Source organism: Cyanistes caeruleus, chromosome 9 (assembly GCF_971803275.1).
Source record: "Cyanistes caeruleus chromosome 9, bCyaCae1.hap1.1, whole genome shotgun sequence".
Classification (NCBI taxonomy): domain Eukaryota; kingdom Metazoa; phylum Chordata; class Aves; order Passeriformes; family Paridae; genus Cyanistes; species Cyanistes caeruleus.
In genome coordinates, this window is record NC_141709.1 from 31807775 (window position 1) to 31830979 (window position 23205).

The 23205-nt window shown below is 40.4% G+C and overlaps 1 protein-coding gene across 5 annotated transcripts in view; it reads right to left on the reverse strand.

Moving 5' to 3' along the window:
• LOC111932990 (uncharacterized) overlaps nt 1-23205 on the reverse strand; it is a 72058-nt gene that overhangs the window by 30647 nt on the left and 18206 nt on the right. For 3 of the 5 annotated variants that reach the window (XM_086841719.1, XM_086841722.1, XM_086841721.1), the window contains one exon: nt 3138-3308. The exons of 1 other annotated variant lie outside the window; for it this stretch is intronic. In XM_086841719.1, coding sequence (XP_086697845.1) covers nt 3237-3308 — 72 coding nt within the window. In that variant the 3' untranslated portion in view covers nt 3138-3236. Of the gene's footprint in view, nt 1-3137; nt 3309-20353; nt 23137-23205 lie in introns of those variants that run through there. One more of the 5 variants, XM_086841723.1, reaches the window with a different exon arrangement.

A 23205-nucleotide genomic window follows, 5' to 3' on the forward strand; every position in this document is an offset into this window, starting at 1 on the left:
ACACATCTCATGAGCTCCAAGTGCTCTTAGATTTACATATCTTAATTAGTGTAACCCTCAGTTATCAGGTCATTTTGGTGAGAATGACCCAGAAGCTCACAGAACTCTCTGTACCAACTCCCTGCACCCTTTGGAGACTGAGTAACGTAAGGAGTAAACATAAATATGTCATTTCCTTTTATCAAACATATGCATTCAAATCAGGCAAAAAGTCTCGAAAGCTAAGTGTGGTACAGCTTCACACAAACATGAAGGGGCTGGTGTGCCAGATCTGGCTCTTCCCTTCTCACACCTTCTTTTAAACTGAGATATTTGCCAGAACTTTTCAATGTAAGCCAAGGCTGCGGCTCTCTGCTGTTCTCAGACGTGGTCACATTTGTGCTTGTCCTTGCCTAGTACATATTAAAATAATAATTTTTCCTTCCTTTCACCCTTCCAGAGCAAAGTAGTCTGTTTCTGCTCACATACTAAATTTTTAATGCAGTTTTCATTTTATATTCCTTTAGTAGAGTTTCTGTGGTTCTTTTTGCCTTCCTTTCTTCCCCACTCCCCTCCACTATGGCTTGTTGCACAAAAGAAAAAGCCATTCTCACAAAATTATGGAAAGAGACAGTATATTAGGAACATGAACCTGGGCTTGGTCCAAAGCCCACTGGAGACAAGGCTATTCTTCACATTTATTTCAACAGGCTTTGGATCAGTCACTCCTTCAACAAAAGTCTCTCAGCACAGATTATTTAAGTTATTAACCATGGCATGTTTCTTGCATTGTGAAATGCAGGACAAGTGGCACCAGATAACCCACTGCAAAAAATGTACATGGTAAATCTGAGCATGCTCAGCACTTTATTTATGGCAATTTCTGATAGAGCAGTCAGACTAACCAATATCCATAAATCCTGTATAAAGGGAGGTGTTGTGTGCACTGGGAACAGCACAGCTGCAAGTTGTGGCCCTATTCAGGTGGCTGAGGTTGTATCATTTCTTGGCTTCCTTGGGGTTGGTGATGACAAGTCACAGTGAGAACCTGTCCTTTATAGAAAATGTCCTTCAAGACTCATCCTGCTGACAGAGATGAGGTGATACAGTGAAAGGAATGAAGCACAAGCCAAGGAGATTGAAGGTAAATATGCAGAAGACCACCTGGGAGAAATGATCCTTTCATGAAGAGACAGGCATATAGGAAGGAAGAGAAAATGTTCTACGTGGTTGGCATCCCCCACACCACAGACTGCCAGTAGGCATTGCTGATTTGGGTGCAGATGTGGGGCCAGAGGTGGCAGAAAGTTCTCTCCCCTGGCCAGGGGGATCCCACCCAACCCAAGCCAACTGCCTTCAGTCACCTCTCACTTCTGGGAACATCTCAGGTTTGGATTTTTGTTCAGGAACATCTCTCTGCCATCTCTCCCTGTTCTGACCCAGCTGAGCTGGAGATCAGATGAGATCACAGCCTAGAGCCAGTGGTACAGCTGCAGGGTGTAGCAGGATCCATGGTACACCCTGGGATTAGGGAATCATCCTCCTTTCTCCCCTACTTCCTTGCAGTGCCTTTCCTGATGCTGTGGCATATCAAAAGCACAGCCTGCTGGTTTGCAATGACACTCACAATTTACATTTACGTTTACATTTCAGTAAGGGATGCTCTACAGCCATTTCCCAAGGAAGTTTTCCACAGCCCCTTATTTCTGAGCAAATTTCATTTCAAATTAAATGAGAAAAATAACCATCATATCCATATACCCCCATCTTTCTCCTCATTCCCATATCACTTCATTAAGTTTGAACAAAATTGGATTTGGCTGATACCAGGAAATTCATACCAGAGTATTTTAAGACAGTAATTTTTAGATCTGTGTCAAACCAGAATGCAGGATCTGAAATAAAATATTAAAAATTCCCCTCTGACCTTACTCACTGAATGTGTATATTTTTCCTGAGCTGCCCTCTTCCCTCTGGGAACCCTTCTACTGTGAAAGATTACTCCACTCTTTTTTTTTTCCTTTTTTTTTTTTTTTGGGTCAGAAAAAAATCTTTGCAACATCAGTGACTGGATCAAATTAAGAGGTTCATCCTAGGATCTATGCTGTTTTCCATCCCTCATCTCAACCAGAACTGTGCAGCAGGGGTGGGACAGGTAAATGCAGAGTGTAAGGATCTGTTTTTACTCAACGTTCAGGTATTAAGGCAGCAAAAAGAAAATACATTCTTTCAGAGAGAAGCAAAATAACTTCATGTCACAGCATTAACTCAGTTTTTACACTTTAAGATACAGTTGTAAACTTTATGAGAGTTGCTAAAGAGAAATTACAAAAAGAATGTCTTTTAGGATCCAAAATCTTGATCCTAGAATGGGAACTTGTTACAGGGGTTTTATTAACACATAGCTCTGAGTCTCCTTGAGGCCTTAGGCAAGACACAGTAGAAATTATAGCAAAAATATAAATGTGCCAGAGAGCAGATGATCTGCAACTATTTTGTCATTATAAAGTTAAAAAGTAAATGGGATCAATAGGGAAATGTGTTGCAAATTGTAAAGCTCATAAACTTCAAATGATTGGGGAAGATGGAAGGATGGAAAGCCAGTTAACCTCTCCATTGTTTAAGAGCTGGATTTCTAGAGGGAATTAAGTATTATGGTACATGCTAAACCATGTTCTATCACCCAAGCTTTATTAAAATGTCATTCTAGGGTCCAGATTTTATCTTCCCCTATCATTGTTGATGTTTGTTTTCGTAGAGTCTTGACTTACTCCTTAATGCCATTACTGAGTAGGGTCCCTTGAGAAACTCCAATCCTCTATTTTATTTTTATAGTTTTCTCTCCTGATTAATTCCTGAAAACATATTTCAACCTTTCAATTTCTAGCACATATCTCATTTCATGTGTCATGGGAAGCAAAAAAGTATTGCTTTTTTGAGGGGGGTCTTATTTCCCCTCCTTCCCACCCTCTGCATTTGACTAAATAATTTCATTTTCAGCTGAGCAGAATTACAGAAAGGTTTTGGTGTGTTGCCACAATTTCTAAGCTTGGTAAGGCTTTGGCAGCACAGACCAGGCTGACAGCTCCAATGACCACAGCAGGACTTCACAGTACTTCTCCCAAACAATGATCTAGTATCCCAATATTTCCCAGTACCAGTATCATCCACTTAGCTTTGGCTGGGGTAGGTTGACAGAAGACTGGAGAAAGCGTGTTCTACTTCAGGTTTTTGATAGCTGATAGCTGATTTGGACCTCATGCTGTGATGAAGTGCTGGATGCTGATACGCATCAAATCAAACAGCGCAGAGGTAAAACTGCATGACAGCTTAGAAAAAAAAAGTAGGAGAAATAAAAGAGAAATAAGTGATCCTTCATTTCCAAGGACTTCCGTGTCTTATCTTTCCAGAAGATTGCTACAGCTAGCTCAATTATTACTTTCCTGGGATGTCTTGTTTGCTTCCACCAGACGGAAGTAATATAAAATTATGTAAATCAGCTTTCTTGAAGTAAAGAATCATGGACCAGTCAATAATGTTTATGCATTAAGAAAGGGCAGCTCCTCCTGGAAGAAATAACACAGGGAGCCGATCATAAGTAAACATTTCTAAACAGACAAAGGGCTGGTCCCTGCAGCACAATATATTATCATATTTCCACATAATTAGTTTGTTTTCCACTTGAAATCAGAAAACGATTCGACATTGCATTCTGTGCCTCAGGATGGTGCATACAGTACAATTCTCATGTGCAGGTTCATATGTTGAATAATTAGTAAGAATTAATCTGTTGAAATTAAAGTTTGGAATATTATAGAACTCATGAATAGTGCATGGAACCATCAAGTAAATTAAACCAGAAACAGAATTTAGGAAGCCAGACAATAGCAGATGACTGCTGGCAATCTGTTTTTTAATCAGTGCGTTACAAGCCAGAGGGATGAATATTGTTACTGACTTTGGAAAATAGTGTAAAACGTTAGCAGGCACAATAAAGAAGACTTAGGAAGTGAGCACGTTTTGACTGTTTGTTAAAGAAAGACACTTCAAAAGGACCTGCTTGCTTAGATGTGTATCTGCTGTCCAGGATGCTCAGATCGGAAAAGATTGGACTTACAGAGGGTCCTGTACTTCTGGTCTGCACTGCTAGTGCACTAAGGACTTCCAAGAGCTCCATCCCTGTCTGTTTTAAAGTTGTTTATGCCTATCTGAAGCCAAAAATGTGTAAGTTTCTTTTTAGTTTCTTTAAAATCACCAATTGAGTTGCTGTAAGTCTCGGGCAGCATGAGCCCAGTGTAGTGATTTCTCATTTTAAGAATTCAGAACAGCTATGCTTTGGTTCAGTTTTATTTTAAATTAATTTAACCAACATAAAGATTTTAGGTTTTTCCTTGCTTTACTGTGAATAAAGCACTGGCCATGCTTTAAAAAAAAAAAATTGAGAGCAGTCAGAAAGCCTGTGAGGACTAGGTTGATTCATGCTGAAATGCATATATTCCTTCCCTTGAAGGGAAGAGCTTTAAATCTACCAGCACACTTGACTTTTTCTGTTCTCTATGATCCTGTTAAATTGGAAGAGGTTTCCAGATCTATTTGAAAAATGGCCACTACAGTTAGCTGAAACTTCAATCTTGAAAATGAATGAATGGAGCTGGTCCAGTACATTGGCTCTGGACCAGTCTTTAAAATACAGCAGAACAATGAATAACTGAATTCACAGCCAGCTGGTATCATAGTTGGGCAGTGAAAGTGTCAAAATATTAGTGACTTTTTTACATTTGTCAAAATCATTGCCAATATGGGAAGCATGGGCAGCTTGCAAATGCGAATCTTACACCAAAATAGTTTTAAAATCTTGCCTTAAGAATGTGAGTGCAGCTCCTGGTTTTATCTCAGCCATCACGGAAAAGATGGAAGAGAATAAAATATCTTTTACTTAGAAGATAAAAGCTATTATTGATTTATCATCAAACATCAACTACTAATGTGGTTGAGTGGTGCTATATGCCCTGAAGGAATAATGGATCAACCGGCATTTCTGTGTCTTATTTTCTGGAGTCTAATAAGTCCATTCTAATAAGACCATCATTGGATTAATTTCTAGAATTTAGCATGTAAAATCTCCATGAAAAATAAGTATAAAATTTATTTCTGTCTATACATACACAATGTAAAGGAGAAGGAAACAGAGTTTGGCCATGCTTCAGTTCCAGGAGAGAAAAAGAAAAATAAACATATGTTAGTGGTGTCTGACACATCTTTCTGCTCCAATAATTTGAAAAATGTTTGTTTTATTTTTAAAACAAAATTTTGCTGGCATTCACTGGATGCTGCAGTTGAGACAGTTTCACTCTTTTTGGAAAGAATAAAAAAGCATCTCCATGACCGAGTTACTCCGGTGCAGCAGCACAGAAAGTGCCTGTGCTTGTGCACTCAGTTTGTCCTGCAGGAAGATGCTTGGGAATTTTCAGTGCCTACATTGTGGGTGCTTCCTTACCCCCATGGGCACAGATTCTTTTTGGGTATCAGGACTCCAGGAAGGTTTCATCAATCATCCTGTGATGAGGTGCACAGCAGCCCAGCTCTGCTCAAACCAAGACCCATCTCTCATGGAGCACAATGGATTTTCACAGAGAGTTTTGGTGACCTGAATCTGCTGACAACTTATTGATGATCTCCAAAGGCCTGATGTGCAAAAATGAGTGAACAATTAACTCTTGTGACCAGTTATATTAGGATCTATGGAAGCAATCATGGAGATAATGAACTTAGGAGCTGCAGCACTCCATCAGGAGCAGGTAGATTTGTGGGAGGACAGTGCAAAACTCCCATTGATGCATATTGGACACAAATCAAGACTCAGCTTTTAAAGTGCAGGACATACCTCCTCATTTTTTCACTTAAAAAGACTAATTTCAAAATCAAACACGTACATAGCTAGATCTATACTTTATATAGGCAAATTCACTGCAATGATTAAGAGAATCTCTTTACTGTCTCTGTGCCCAAATTTCTGATCGATTCTTTTTTTTTCCCCTTTGGAATTCATTAGTTAAGTGAATAATCTCTTTATGTTCCTTTATTAGTTATAAACTGAGAACCAGGAACCTGTTCTATTTTCCCCTGCTCCTCTGCAATGTTCTTATTTCAGCAAAGTAAGGTTTGAGCTGGAAAGTTTCCCTGAGAAGATTTTCATTTCTCATCTTGTCTGATGCAAAGTAAAGAGTATGCCAAGTGCCACTGACCTTAACTCTCCTGAATCAAAAATATCTGATGTGATATATAGAAAACTTTGATGTGTAGATATGCTAATCAGCAGAGAAATGTCAAATTTGCATACATTTCAAGTGACCCAACAATATTTACCTTAGAGCTAAGTTTCATATTTTTCTGACAATTGCAGCATTGAACAAGTGACTCATTTAGCATATCTAAGCAACATTATGTCACAGGGATTTACCTCAGAGTTGTTTGAAAGCATCAAAAAGATGAACATCACTGTCTGAAATTAACAACAAGCCTAATTTGATTTGACAAATGATGTTGATTTAGATAGGGTCACTAGCTATTGAAGATGCGGAGGACAAATAGTGCCTTGAAGCCTTGATAAAACTGAATATTTAAACAGTTCATTATGCAAATTTGCCCTCTACCTGTCAGTAGTGACTAAAGTATAGGGTTAGAGTGCTGCAGAGGCTCGGTGCTAAGGAGATGACTATTCTATGTGTACCTGGATATGCTTAAAAAAACAACTCCACAGACATTTACAAAGTGGATGTGCATCAGCCCCATCCTCCCCAGGTTTGTCAGTGACAGAACAAACAAAGGCTTGATTCTGAAAACTTTCTGCATCAGTGCAGAAAACTTCACTTTACCAAGGGAGCAGGTACATATGGACATTTTCCTGTTGTATATTAAAGGACTTGTTCTCCAAACCTTTCTCACAAGATGCATTTCTTGGGAGCCTGGTGGAGCTACCTGCATCACCACTGGTGCTGCTCATGTGAGGATGCTGGACAGGAGCCCTGAGGTGTAAGCAGGTGGGAAAAGACCTCCAAAATCACCAAGTCCAACCCTTGGCCAAATAGCACCCTGCCCACTAAACCATAGGGACTCATGCATAAGGACCTGGGATCCACAAAGATCCAGGTTGTTTACAGCTGTGTTCTACACCTACACATAAACCTCCACTATTGCTCCCATCTGCACTAGGCCAACTGGTATCCATTAGCAGTAGAAAGAGAAAATCCTGTCCAAGATAAGACCTTGGGGTTTGAAAAAATACCTTGGAATATCATTGCCCATTCAAAACAGATGGCTTTAACTCTTTAGGGTCCATTCTAAAAATGAAATATTCTTAAATGAACCAATCTTATATTGCTCTGGATGAGAAAACACATTGTACCAAAGGAACAAAATGTGTAGTAACTTGGAGTGGATATATAAGTGTTCAGGAATAATTAACAATATTTAAATGTTCCAAATCTGCAGTACTAATAAATCCTTATTTTGAAAGGAAGTGCTGCAGAGTAATTAATCTATACAGCAGCAACTCCTTAAAGTTTTTTGGTTTTGGGGTTTTTTTTGCTATATTCATGCACGCAAACTATGGTTTTAGTATTTAGTATGCTTCAATTTAGCACCACACTGTATTGCCACAGGTCAGCAGCTTTCAAGGACCACATAATGTCTGAGCAATGTTACTCTTTACAAGTTAACTTTTTGTAAGACTCTTTCCACCACATTTTTTTCAGAGCTCAGAAAAGCCCATTAGCGTAAGCCAGGCTGAATTCTGATGCAGTGCATTTAGATAACTTTATGAAAATGTCAGTTTAAGTATTGGCAAGTAGATAATATTGGAACAGTAGACAGAAGCTATTTAATTAAAGAAGTATGGGAGAGCAAGAACAATACAGAGGGCAGACTGAAGAATATCTACTCTGATCCCAGGAAAGCCCTGCCTGGAGTGAGCTATGCCCCCATGGGCCAGGGCACCTGTGCAGCAGATGAAGGATTTGGTGATTCTGTCCCAAAACCAGAGCTCCTGGTGATGCTGGTACAGAGACCAAACCAGATTCATGATCAGCACTGCTCTTGCTCACAGCCCTGTGCATGAACACAGCATACCCACCAAGGAATGGGATTTCTTAGGGCTGAGGAGCCAGGGAAATGTTTATACCACATGTGGTAGACTTGGACTAAGGTATAGTGCAGCACGTTGTGCAGACTTCCCAGCTCAGGAGCTCGTTAGCACCCAGGAATGTAAGCCAAAAGCATCACAAACCTTTTGCATGTTATGCTTTTATCATGCAATCTTATTGATTCATTTCCATGTGTTTTGGAGTATTTGTGTTTTCTTTATCCAGGTTTATCCCATCTCCCCCTTGCTGGTCAGACTAATTGGGAGATGGCTGTATTTACCATTTCACCGGATCTGAGAAAACATGCCTTGTGAGCAACCTTGATTTGTTTATAAACTACTCCCCTAACTCTGCTGAGCTTGTAAGTTCTTGGCTAATTGCTCTCATGTCCATGAAATGGGAGAAACCCAAGTCTGAAATACATGGAAACAATTAGGGCAGAAAAAAAAATAAATAAAGGCTTTCCCTGTAAACAGATGTCTATGCCAAGATACCCTACCTAGAGCAACTGGCACGTGGTATGTTTGCAGATGGATCCACAGTAGGATCTAGCCACTTATATTTAGCATGCAGTGTTATTTGTTTTAGCTTGCCAGTGAGCAATAGGCAGGAGTTGGAATGAGAACCCATCATTTTTGCACAAAGTGCACCAGTACCACCCCAGTCACATACCTTAACTCTTAATTATTACAAATGCAGCAGCCATTACAGGAATAACGCCTCTTTTTCTTCAAAGTTGTCTGAGAAGAGCATAGGTAAGATGATTTTTAATGTGCTGTCTCATTATATAGTTTGAGATGACATTTTGTTCTTTACATGTGGAAAAATATAAAGCAATACAGCAAAGTGTTCCAGCCTGTTTCATTATGTTGGTAATTTCCACTGCATGGATTTACTGTAAACTCTGGTTAGCATGCATGAAGTAATTCAGCAGTCTGAAGGCCAGGAGGGATCATTTGTGCATCTAGTCAGATCCTCCTCCATAAACTGTGTCACAAAATTTCTCGATCTTCATCCACTATCTGTACTCTGCCTTCTTAGTGAGCTAAAATGGAAGAAAATCCTTTTGAAGATTTGAAGCCTAAAAATTATGAGAAAAATCTATTATCCTTTTTCTACATATACTGTTCAAAGGTCAGAATTAGTCACTGTACTTTCAAATTTTTTCCCCATTTGAATGCATTGATTACAAAATCAGAGTTGTCTTTAGACTGGACATAATTTAAAGCTGATGCAGGACTCATGAAGCAAAAAGCTATTATTTTTTATGAGACGAAAAATCACTTGAAGGGAATGAGAGCACTGAAATGTCAGACAGACATGGTCTTTGGGCTTAGATCCAAAAGGAATGGCTACATTTCCATGACCCACAAAGCAAGCATAGATGGTCATATTGACCCTAAAATAACCAACAAGTTTACAAGCTGAAGCCTTGGAGGGGTTCCTTTAGCACAGTCTTGTTATTGTTTGATTCCTGCCAGTTTACATATGACAACATTAATATTAAGGTCTCTTTCTTATAGGAAGATGTTCCAAGCACTAATTATTATCAAGATATTTTTGTCTTTATGAAATCATAAGTCAAAATACATTTTCTGGTAAAAGGAGGGTGACTGAAGCAACAGTTTTGATGGAAAAACTAAAAGCCTAGTCATTTATGTATATATTTAGATGCAGAGTTCATTCTCTCTTGTTCTGCTGAACAAGCATGTCTGCAATCTCTGTATGAAAATGAAAAGGCTGCTTTAAAACATTTCAATATTTCTGAGTTATTGCAAATGCCACAATCCAGAAATCAATAATTGAACCAACTTCAAGCAGTGCTGATTTTGTTAAGAACCTAATTCTCTTTTTCCAAGCATTTTTATTCAAATATCATTAATTTAATGACTCAAAGTGACTGTATGGGTTTATTTTTGTAAATCATAGTATCTTAAAAGCTGATTGAGTGTTTTTGACTTCTCTTTTCCACAGGACAGATTCTTCAAGTTCTGCTAAATATACCCAGTGCTATCTCATGCACATTCTACCTTTCTGAGACATTTCAGGGTGCCTTATGCTGCAGTTGCTTTAATACTTGGTGTTACACCTCCAAGAATAGGCAGGATAGGTAAGCAAACATTTATTCAGATTTGAATAACATCAGAAAAATGTGGTCTTTCACCATTTCTGGAGCTCTCTGGAAAATTAAGTTTTTCTCTATAGAAATGCCAGTAATGGTAGCTCATTTGAGTATTTTGTAAGGGATAAAGATGGAAATATATTATTGGAATATGGGTTTATAACATCCTTGCTTTGTGAAGGTTTAAAGGTCTGTGATGGCTTGTGAATAAATACAGGTAAATAAATAGGTTTTCTCATTAGACTTTATTTCTTACTAGAGGAAATCGAAATCACACACAATTTTTAAATTAAAAAAAAAAATTAAAGAAAGGATGTCTCAATTGTGAAAAGAACAAGCAACTGACAAATACCAGGAGGATGAACAGCAAGCAGTGGTCTTCAGAATATTCCTGGAATGAATATCATTCTGGTGACTGGATTGCTGCCAAGACTTTTTATTCTGTTTTAAAAAATGCATAGACTAGGAGAGTCATAAAAGAATGTTTTGTCTCTGGAATATGCTGGAACAAAAGCCAGATATGCTTAGGCTTTGACATGGACATTCATCATGTCCCAGGCTGAATCAGTTATTAATTCTGAAAGTATTAAATATGAAATGGGCTGAGTGTCTAACAAGTCTGCCATGTTGTTCAGTTATAACTAAACTGTTGAGACTGATTGAATTTTGAGAAACATCCTCCTGTATATTAAGTTGTGTGAACTCAACCAAGCAACCCCTTCAGTCCCAGTCTCCATAGGGACCTGCACCACTTTGCCTTACAGGGTGAAGCTGAAGCACCAGGGTTATATTCATTGGCATGGAAAGGTTTTCCACACACAGAGAACAAGCTCCACACGAAATTCATAGAAGCTTCTCATTCTGAAAGCTTGCTCAGCCCTGGCTTCCTCCTGCTGGCCAAATTGACATCTTCCCATGAAGGCTGCTGTAATCAGAGTGTTGGAACAACATCACAAGGGTTCAATACATCCTCCACCTTTTCAGCTGCTTCTCTCTAGCCCTTCAGACCATGTTCAGGGACACACATGCAATTATTTCTGTTATTTAGTTACACTCTTCAGCAAGTAGCTGGCTCACAGTACTGACTAAAATAGATGTAGCATTATTATATCTTACAGTGCTTAGAAACCCACCAGTATTTATTGTAATGGTTGTGTGAGCAGCAGTGCTGTGAAATTCTGAAGTTGCAGCATCGAGCCACTTCCACAAAATCTGTATTTAAGTGCCATTTCATTTTCCATTGCTATGTTTGTGCTGCATTAAAGAGAAAAACAGAACACTCCTCCAGCTGTTCATCAGCACCACTGCTTATCACCAATAGAAGCTTCTTGGGAGGGGAAAGGCTACAGCTATAGCTCATGGAGGATACAAGAATTCTTAAGGATATTCACCATTCTAACAAAAGAATTCAGTATTTTTTAGTCTTAAATGAAGAAAAGTCCTTGTATTCAAGGGAAAAACACATTTTCATAGTCTAAAACATTGTTAAATGTGTGTTCCTGCATTCCAGTTTTCAACATAAATGCATATCCCACAAAAAAAGTATTCATAGACAGACAGCTGAATGCTTTATTAAGCTCCCAACTTAGACTGTCTTCAGACACTAAAAACAGAAGGAAAAAAAAACAACAAGCCACAAATCAGGTTAAGTCTTGATTAAGAGCTGATCAAGAGGCTCTGTTAGGCTCTCTCAGAATGTACTTCTCCATTTTCTAATCAATTTTTTAAGTGATGGCAATAGCAGTAGCAATAAATATTAATATTAATATTAGTGCTGGGCAAAGTCACCACTGGAACCCATTGCACTGTGCACTACAGGAGCAGAGAAGGGACAGTTCTTGTGCAGAAAGACTTCTATGTGAAAGCCATCATGAGGCAAAGAGATTACAAAGCATAGTAACTAAAAAATAGTTGGGAAAGTGCCCAAGGGCCTAGGTTCCACCATCCTATGGACATCCCAGGATCTGACCTGATTTTTTAAGAGTCTTGCATTGATGGCAGTACAAAGCCTCCTGCATTGTTTTTTATTCCTCACTTGTAGGAAAATCTCCACACCAAGAAGAGTGTCCTTCTCCTTCCTCCTGCCCCCGTTCCTCCTGCCAGAAGTATTTTCTCAGAATGGGAAAAGCCATACATATTAACACTGCCTCAGACTGCATTACCAGAGGAAAGTGCCTTTTGAACCATGAATTCCTGATACTGAAGATCATCCGCCAGAAAAAGCCTTCAGCTTTACCTCTGACATTCAAAGCTTTTGTTTATTCCACTAAGCGTGCATGTAATTTTTTTAACTCAGAGAAATAGAAGACAAATGTTGTCTGATGCCTACCCAATGGAATAAAGAAGATGGGAGAGGCTAAAAGGATGTTTATGCTGTTCTGTGTCAAATTGAAATGATATTCTGGTATTTCCTCTCAGTTTTAACACCATGATAGCAATAAAATAGCTGGAGCCTCAGTATTTCTCCTCTTTTCGGCTTGGGGCTGTGGCTGCATCCTATCTGTAGCATTTTAGCTGCTCAAAATGATCTTCAAAACCAGTTTGTCTAAATCCTTACTGGTTTTGTGTCCTGCCCCTCACCTGTATGATCAGAAGCTTGTTTTATTTAGCCCATTATATACCAGACCTGTTTGGCAGAGGGTATGCTCTGCATGAAGAGGGAATCCTTACAGAATTTCTGCATAAACTCTGATTTATTGTCAGAATAGGCTGAAATAAGTCACCCTCAAGCCAGATATGAGCAATTACATACAAATAAGAAATATTCTAACCCAGTTAAGTTAAAAATCACTCTATCAAACCAGTGCAATTTTCCTTCTAGACGAGGCCTACTAAAATTTGCTACGCTGTTTTAAAACTATTTTTTAATACTTTGGGGCAAGCAGCTTATATATCCAGTGTGTGGCTAATATTAATGGCAGAGCAGTAAATCCCTCACCAGGGAGTTTGTGGAAGTGCTGATATATCCATTACCAGCACTGGAAAGTGCTGCCAGGCTCTTCTGTAATTACAGCTTCTTCAAAGGCAGAGTACATCATTTGGTCTGCAGAGAGAAGCAGTGAAAGCCAACACAAGAGGAGACTGACTGATTTCAGAAGTCCTGGTACCAAGGGCATGAGTACTTTGGTATCCTCACACAGGTCCCACTGCAGGGGAGAAGAGCAAATACCCCTTCCTACCTTTTCCACCGCTTTCCTGCTCTTCTTCCTCCTTTGTTACACCCACTTGTTCTTTTGCAACCCATGTTTCCCCAACACCCATTAACACAACAGTCATGCCATCCCTCTATATAGCATTTCCATCTGTAACTCTCAGAGTGTTTTGCAAAAGGCAATAAACAAGCTGCTTCCTCCACCCAAGGTCACCCAGAAGGTCAGTGCTGAGCCCAGGAACTGACCCCAACCCCTCAGGACCCGCACCAAGGATGGGACATGCTGTACCACTCACAGCCACCTGTTAGGGAACACCACAGCCTGAGGAAGAGCTGAGCTCTTACAGGGTGCTTGACACTACTCCTAATCATGTAAAAATAATGAAAACTATTTTCTGTCCATTTGAGGCACTTGCAAATTACCATTCACTGTCATATCTAAGTGCCAAACACTATCAGGCATACTGACAGGCTTTGAAGGCTTCCAAGATGAGGTGGTATTAATACAAGCCTGTCTCACTACAGTACCACAAGAATTATACAGTAGATACTGAAATGTTGGGCTCTGTGAGTGCAATTTTGTTCCTTGCAATTGGTAGGAACAGAGCCTCGGATTGGAGCAAGACTGCTGTGACAGGATTATTCAGCTCAGCACCATCACACCCCTGTGGGGTCATCCAACATAAAGATGTTTTGGTCATGTCCCACAACTCAAGGGCAGTGGGTAACATCGCACAACATCCCCAGGAATAAGTAGCTGCTCCCAGATGAATGTCTGGCTTTCTGCTGACATGACATTCAGATGAATTTTGGTATTACAGACCAGATAAAAACATTGTGCTGCTGGCCTGTGTGTCTGTCTTTGCACTGCAAACAGCCAAGGAAGAAAAGCTTCCTGCTTCATATGCAGGAGAAAATGGTCTCCCACACTTCTGGTCACTGCCCAGGGTACCAGAATTCATAAAAATGCATCACAAACTTTCTAATTCTGCAGGCAGACATCAGGGGGAAATGAATAGCAGCGGATGGGAACTTGGGACCCACAGTGGCTGTGAGTATCACTGCTGCATGATGGCATCTGAAGAGGAATGAGGGGGAAAAAAAGAAGGGAAGAAAGGCTCTTTATCATGAAAGAAACTTCCACATTTTGCCATCTTGGATCTTAGATACTGAATCCATGTTCCTGTAGTACTGAGTCTTAAGAGGGTTCAAGGAGCAAGGGCTTATTTTGAGCACATTACACTTGTTTTTGTGCAAGACAACATTTTCCACTCTGTTTCAGATATGACCAGCTGTTGTTGGGAAAGAACTACTTTGGACTGTGATACAGGAGTTAGAAATGCTATTCTACTTTCTGATAAGGTTAGCAAAACTCAGGATAAATCAAACTCTTTGCATTTTTTTATTTACACATTAACTGAATAAATTCAGTGATTCCCAGATTAAAGGGTATGTGATTCTTTCTCTAGCTTGTGACAAAATTCTGCCAGCAAGCAAGCAGGAGCAAAAATCTCCTAGACACTGTCAGTTATTGCATATTTAAACCTGTGACTGACATGGGCATGAGTCACTACATATCAGAAAGGCTCCTTTTTGAAAGCTCTGTGTGTGTGTGATAGAAGTTAAAGGTAAGCAAATACTTCTCAATAATGAAAGCATAGTTTTGGGGGTTTTTTCACCAGACTTAAATAATTTTAGTCTTGTTCTATCTTAAGGAGAAATCTGACCAACAGTTTATTACCAGCAGATCCACAAAGGGGGATTAAATAATATAAAATAGGGAAAAATAATCCAAAATTCAGCTATACAGTCCTCCCCAAATCCCCCACAGCCAAAAATAACTGATCAACCATCCTATATAACTTCACCTCTAATATGTCTAATTCCTTTTCCTTTTCAAAGCCATGGATTGGAAGTGTTTTTTTCCAGCAGCATTTGGAGCACCACTTAGGTCTAAAAAGCATAAACCTGCAACCCAACTACAACACGTAGTTGCCTAAAAATATGCAGAATAGGTGAAAAACATCACCAGCACAGTGTAGTTATATAATTACTGTATTTTGGACAAATTGCTGAGTACAGGATGAAAGGCAATGTATCAGCACACTCTCTCCCACCTAAATCAGATCTTAACTAGAAATTAAGAATTTTTTTCAGGTTTGAGGGTTTTTTGGTGATTTTCTTTTTTCCTGCCATTTAATCCAGAGAGCTGTCTTTCAGACATGGCCACCCAATTCAGACATGGTCAAACTACTATTTTAAGTTACAGAATATTTAATGAAACTAAACAGGATAACAAGCAATGAATTTCTACTCAGTCCTTAGTGGAAAGCTCTCTCCAAGATAAGCATCACTTTGCACTACTTAGCATTTCAGGCAGATAAAGCAAGGATTGAACACACCTCCACACAACCAAAAAATGCTTTTGAGACTCTGCTTAAGTCTCAGTTGCTCCAATACTGCTTTTGGCCTCTTTCATTTTCTGCCAATGAACTTGGGCCAGGAGCTGGAAGCCTGTCAGGTTTTAGAAAGCAAAAGCAAAACATATCCATGCTGGGCAGCTGCAATTGATTCTCTTGTGACTCTTCCCAAAGATGACTCACACGCTTCAGTTTGTTCATGCTTTGACAGAGCAGAGCATGAGCAAGTTCCTCCTGGTGATCCATGAGCTGACCTGCTGTGTGCTGCTGGTTATCATTCTCCCAGTAAAGCCTCCCTTGGGCTGGATCAGGGTTTTGTGGGTATCACTTCTTCCCTTGCACACCACCACAACACCCAGGCTCAGAACTCAATGCATCTACTGGCAATGCAAGTGGCTGCATGTTCAGGGAACGATGCTTTAAGGAAGGGGTCACCAGATGGCCATTCCTTGTAGCTTCACTTGACCTTCAGCGAGCACTGCTGTGTCCTACGCCGTGCGGCACTGCGGAGCTCCAAGGCACAGTGTAAGATGCATTAGTAGGTCAAACACTTACTTGGCTGGAGACCATTGTGGAACTATTTATTATGGCCAATTGGGGCAGATTGCACTGGGCAGGGATGTGCTATAATAAGCACATTAATGCTAAGTGTCACATGCCAAGATCTGACAAAAAGGGGTGAAGAACATCAGTTCATACTTCACTCATCTGTTTTTCCTGGGTAACTGCACAAGAGGATTAGAGAGTTTCTGCCCATTCTACATCCAACCTGCTGAAAAAGAATCAGAAACCTTAATTTCCCAGCCCAAAATTCACTCCAAATCCACCCAATCTGATTCAGTTGCAGTCAGAAAAAAAATCCTGACTGAACTACATAGGGTTAAGCACTGGCCAAAATATCAGCAGAAGCAGGAGGCTTGGGTGCTTTGAAACTCTGTTCAACATATGTCTGAAGGATTTTTGGGACTGCACAAAACTGTAGTAAAAGAAAAGATTGGCAAGGCAGATGTTCGTTGTTTACTGACCCCTGATGAAACCTGCCCTTTCCTTTACCCATTTGAGATGTTCAATAGATACGTTGGTGCTGATTTTTAAACCATGTGCTGCCAAAAATCTGGTGTATTTCTACGTCCCTGAGAGTTTGAAAACAAGAAGTACACTAGACTAGTGTGAAAACACACTTCCTTATGGCAGGTTTATAAGCTGATCACTGGAAATGAATTTCTTGCAAAGTAACATGTTGAAAACCATGACAGGCTCATTGACAACAAGCAAAGCCCTCACATTTCTATCTCAGGAAGAGGGTCAGTTTGCAGAGCAGGCACCAAACGATTGTTTATTGGAGCTTTTGCAGAAAAAAAAAGGAAATTTTGCCTTCCGGGTATTTATGTGGAAAAAGCTGATACTGTCGCAAACACAAATAACACAAAAACAGGACTGTGAGAACTCCCAAGCACACTCAAGCTTTCCTTTCCACGCCATTTTTCTATATGGCTAACATGGCAACCTTGGAATCTCAGCCAACGTGGTAACACTTCCGACTTTGGAAGAGACCAGCGCTTTGCTTTGCTTGATTTTTCCCCACCTGTCAGGCATGTCTTGTCCAAGAATATTTCCCAAGCAGCTGAAGGGATGGAGGTGCAGACATGACAAACACAATAATGAAGATACTTTCTAGAGCAGCTTCCTAGAATTGCTGGGGCAGCAGCAAGCGATAACCCTCGGGACTCTCATTCATGGGAAGCCAACACCATGGTGGTCCCAGATGGAGTAACTCAGCATTTCTGAAGTCACAGGCACTATTTCTATCACACATTCACACCCTGCTTTCATAGTCACACTTGTCCTAGCTTTCACTTATATTTCCAGGTCTTGTGAATGCCAGAAAATAACCCCCACACAGGTAGTGTGTAAAGTTGCTGTAAATGGGGCACAACCTAAGATCTAAAAACCTGCAGAGCAAACTGGTATTAAGTGACATCCCATTAGGGAAACCTCCAACATCCCATGCATCCCTGGAATCAGCCTAGTCATGGGAGTACACATATCAGCAACTCAGGTCTCATGCTACAGGACATGCAAGACTCTCAGCTTCAGAACACAGGTGTCTGAGTAGCATATCAAGCTCCACAAAGGACCACCAATATGGTTAAACATGATACACAGTGTTCTATTTCAAGTGGTGCATGGCGCAGACAAAGTAGCTTCTTTCAGTAACACTAACTAGATTAAAGGAATTATCATTCCATACATTATGGAACAGCAGAAATTGATGAAGAGTGGGTCTCAAAATCCAGTGGTTTATTATACTACCAACAAACTCTTCAGCAGGGAAAGCCATTAAACAAAGTTATGGACAGGGCAAAGATGCGTGGAATACTGAAAAGAGCAAAGAAAATATGATGCTTGGCATCCCTGGAGTAACCTGGAAAAATCACAGGGGGAGAAAGAAAGCAGGAGTTCAGAGAAAGCAATTTGTCAGTCCATCACTTTTAATACATCTTGCAGTCTTCACAGGAAGCTCAGCTGATGGCCTTTGCTGTATTTTTAACAGAATACAGGTGTCATTAATGCTCGGTGTTCAATAATGTGAAATATCACAGACCCATGAGGGGCTGAGCTGACAGGGAGGAGAGAAGCCAGGGAAAGCCTCAGCACACAACAGAGCTCAGAGGAAACTCAGTGCAGCAGAGATGACTTTGCAGCAGATATTCCTATGAGAGTTGCTACTGCATCTTCATCAGCAAACTCTAAACCTGTCTCTTTGTGAAAACCAGAGAGAAACATGCCTTCAGTAGGAATCAAGGACCCTCCATCTATCCTGTGACTTGAAATCACCGTTCTTCAAGAATAAATCCTTGCTTTGCCCAGAGTGGCCCATTTCCTCCAGGATCACAAACTCCAGCAAGTTTCTCTTTCCACGGAGGTAGACTAACAAAGGAAGGCTGCAGATACTCCAAGATCCTGAGCACAGACCTTAGAGACACCAAGTGCCTCAGACAAACCAGGTGGAGGGGTGGTTGTCACAGACAAGGACACCCCCCAAGGCAGAAGACTCACCTCACAATATTGAGGAGACATCAAAATAATGCAGGACAAATGAAATTAAAGAATCTATACCAAGAATAACATTTCCAGCAGTCTCCCCTCAATATAGCAAGTACAAGCCCCAGCAAGAAATTACTCTGGGCAACAGCAAGAAGCACCAGGGAGACTTTTTCCTATTCCAATTTCAACAGGTTCATCCCTCATACAAGCAGGGGAGCTCCCTGGTTTTTAATGGATCAGCAGACAGCTACAATACCCAGCCCACTGCTGTCACATGCAGGAAGGTTAATTGTAATTACACAAGTGAAGTTTCCTGATAAATGTATCTGGGGATCTGCCATTTGGCTCATGCTTTTTGTATTTTACAGGTAAAGCTAATGAGTACACAATTAAGCACTTGAGAAACAGATCACTGACAAAGTCCACACCGGGTTCACTGGAGAGTGACATGAGCAAGTTCAGGGAATATTCCCTATTCTCTCATATCATCTTTCCTGCTCTTCAACAAATATGAAGGAAATAAGATACCAAACACCTTTAGCTGTTATTTTCATTTTATTAATGTATTCCTACTGCCATTTTCAGCTCCTAGTCAATGTCTTTGATAGCTGACACATCGTTTCTATCACATCTTATTTTGCTGAAGGCATTTTCCAACTCCCTTAAGCCATTCCATTCCCAGCTACAGCACATACTTCTGAGCTAATATTAATTTAAATGACCTTTTTTTCCCCTAGATCTGCTTTTTAAATTTAATGAGATCCCACAATTATACCTGTACTTACCAATACCCACAGGAATACAGTCCCTTATGGACAGATTGTACCTGCTGAGCTAAGGAATGTAACAGAGGAAAGAAGATTTTCAGGAAGCCTAAGTTCATATGGGGACTATGTTCCTGCTTCCCCGCCAGGCACACCCATTAAGTTCAAACTCCCTGTTTATATTTTGGCTTTCTGGCGTAGCTGGTGATGGAGAGAAAAGAGAAGCTACTGAGTCTGAAACTTCACCCAGTGAACACCTCTGTTTTCTAAATGAGTTATACCCAAAACCTGGAAAGTCATACATCCAGCATCAGGGCCAAACACAAGACTTGTAAGTTCAGTCTCCCTACTGGAAAGAGACCCCACATCCACCTTCTCTTTCAGCTTCCAAGCCAGCATGGAACAAGCAAGGGACCAAGCCCTCCCACCCCTCCCAGCTCCACCAGCCTTCTTTGGCAGGCTTGCCTCCCACAGCTTGCTTCTCCAACACCTCCCCACCTACTATTCCTATTCCTGCTGGGCTGCAGCCTTTTATAGCAGCTGTTTTTTGATTGGCATTTTTTCACAGATGGGGGAGGCAAATAGGTCCTTCATTAACCCTTTGCAGGTTGCTGCCAAATGTGTGTGGGGGTTATATGTCATTTTTTTAATGAAGTGCCTTCTGGAATTGAACCCCACCCTCCTTAACTGTGTGGTTCGGCACATCTAACTGGAAAGTACAAACAATATCTATTCTTAATGTTATTTATTGTCAGCAAATGAGGCAGTGAAGTGGTTGGGTGAAAAGCCAAAATTCTGAACAAACAGTTCCCTTTATCCAAGATGAAATTTTAAGATTAGTAGACTTTGGAAAACAACGCAAGTATTTTGTCTCCGTAGCTCTGTTCAATTTTTATTTTGCTAAATGAAGTCTAGGATAAACAGGAAGGAAGGAAAGAAACAGCTTGATTCCCCACTTTCTCCTTCCATGTCCATGGATCCCAAGCCTGTTTGGATCTGTAAGGCAGCACCCAACATCTGTTTTCAGGTAGTGCATGCTGGTGGCGTGGGACAGAACTCAGCAGCACGTGTGAGCTGCCTGGCTGGCTGACCCATGTCTTGTTTTGCTGTCTTTTTCTGTCCTTGCTTTGCACGCACTCCTGGCCTAGTGCCCCACACGAGAAATCAATCTGAGAAGGTTTGTTAAAATGAAAAGTTCTCTCCCCCACAAGGGGATTTGTGGAATTTTGCTGTTGGTGAAATGTGAATAAGGTTATAGAGAGAAGTTCTCAAAAGTGAGATTCAAGTGGTTTAAAACAGAAGCATCTAGAAAGAGCATTTGCTCAGTTTTCCTATTTGTACTGTAAGTGACTGTAACTAACTAACATATCCTACATCCTCACCACTTCTCAGGCTCAGAAAATTTCTTCTCCACTCCTTTTTCAAATGTGAGGTTAGGAACAAAGCCAGGTGGCAAACAGGATGGGAGCAGGACAAGGTATTCTAACTGCTGCTTGGGACAGGGAAAGGTGGAGGGGAAATCATCAATAGTGGCTGGAAAAACTTCTTACCTCTTCTCAGAACAATTATTTTAGGCATGCTGTGACCATGGTAAAGGGCTGATTGCTTTACTTACACCTTGAATAAGCCCTGTGGCTTATTCTAAAAGGACACTTGCTTAACACTTATGTAAGTCATTAACACAAGCACTCAATTCCACCCAGTTTTGGAGGGAAAACACAGCAAAAAACATCTAATAAAATATATTAGATGTCTTCTGCATGATGATATAATACATCAAAAATCTGATTTTAAACTTTTTGACAAGTTGCCCCAGGCTTTATATCAAAATTAGCCTTGTGCTTCTGCTGCTGAAAGGAAGGAGGAGGGGGGACAGCAGAACACCACGCATTAAGGAAATAAGCAACTACATGAAAAAGGTGTTTGAAGAGTAACTGACCCCAGTACTCCAATGGTTCCAGGGATTTATGTGACATATGGTTAAAAGGCACAAGCTCAGTCTGTCCCCTTTCCAAAGTGGTCAAAGCCTTGTGGTTAACACCATGCCAAGACCAAATGGAAAAGCCCTGACAGTGACTAAATATATTATTCTGAACTTGGTGCTGTGTTGACGCAGCCACATGGAATATGGACAAACTGGAACACAGACAGAGTGAGGCTGTGTTTGCTGATGATCTACTGGCAAGTGAATTTTATGTACATCCACAAGACCAAACAAAAGGTCTTCCTGCACCGTGTCATTAAGGAAAACATGCAAAGCACCCTTTCCAAATTTCACCATAAAATGGAATGGACAGGCAAGAATTTCCTGCAAGCAAGGACACAGGGATGTATGTTTGGAAAGGCTTCTGAATGACCAAAGTTGTGCCTTTTCCAGTGTGCATTTAGTGTAAACTGTTTTCTCTCATAGGCATGTACAAAAATGTCTCTCCTGGGAGTATCCAGAGCTTTGCACCTTAAAGGTGAAATTACACCAGCAGGCTCCCATGCCAGCATCCTTGATGATCATAGAAAATGCAGCAGCTGCACAGAAGAACCTAACACTCATTCTCTGTTAATGCTGCTCTTATTTGTCTTTGAAATCCTGCTTGTTTTGGTGTCTTATGCAGAACAATAAAAGAATCACTAAGGTACTGGCTCTCTGCAACTCTGTAACACCTTAGGGATATAGGGAATAAATATTCTTTCAGTTATTACACTGTCTTACACAGATGAACCTTGAATTGTTAGTGCTTCTCTTTTAATTAAGCTCTGCAGATTGGCAATGGGAGAAACACTCACTTTTCTGACAAACTGCACCAATGAAGTCACAAAAAGTGGCTTGATTTCCCTCCCTTGCTTTCATTTACTTTCCCAGTGTAATGTCACATTTCCTGGTTTAATCTGGAATAGAAGAACAAATGTCCTGTGAAAGAGCTTGTTCTCTTGAGGCTGCTTTACCTCAACTTGGTTTATTCAAATGGCTTTGAATAAACATCTGGAACAGTCGAATGCTTTATCCCATCTTAACATTTGACACCCATCTCTAATAGTGGAGTGGACCATAGTAGAATTAGATCCAAAGAGAGTTTATCTGCATTCATGAGTGCTGTGTTCAGTGAAACTTCACATCCATAGACAAAATCCACAAATTGTCACTGTGCCCAGACAAGTTACTTGTCATTATGATGATCTGCAAGGCATCCATAGAAAGAAATCATTTTGACTGAGCTTCGTTCCTCAAGGACAACGCCAAGGTTAATTTATTTGTTTTTCACTTTGAGTTGGGGGTGGACAGTCCCTGGAAGAGTAGCAGTGTGTGCCAAATGCGTTTCTGGGAGTATTTGCTCAACAACTACTCTTGTATTCCACACCTTCCCAAACGTCTCCAGGAATGTGGGCTGTGTCCATAAGCTCAGTCTGTTCTCAAGGTTTCGCTCCATTCAAGTGGTCCCAGAATGAATTTCCCAGGATTTGTAAAAGTGAAAATGGTGATAGCTAAATGTCAGTGACCAGTGACATGAGGAAGATACTAAGAAATAAAAGATACAGTATTAGAGAGAAATACAAACCATAGAGGTTGGAAACAAAAATCAAGCAC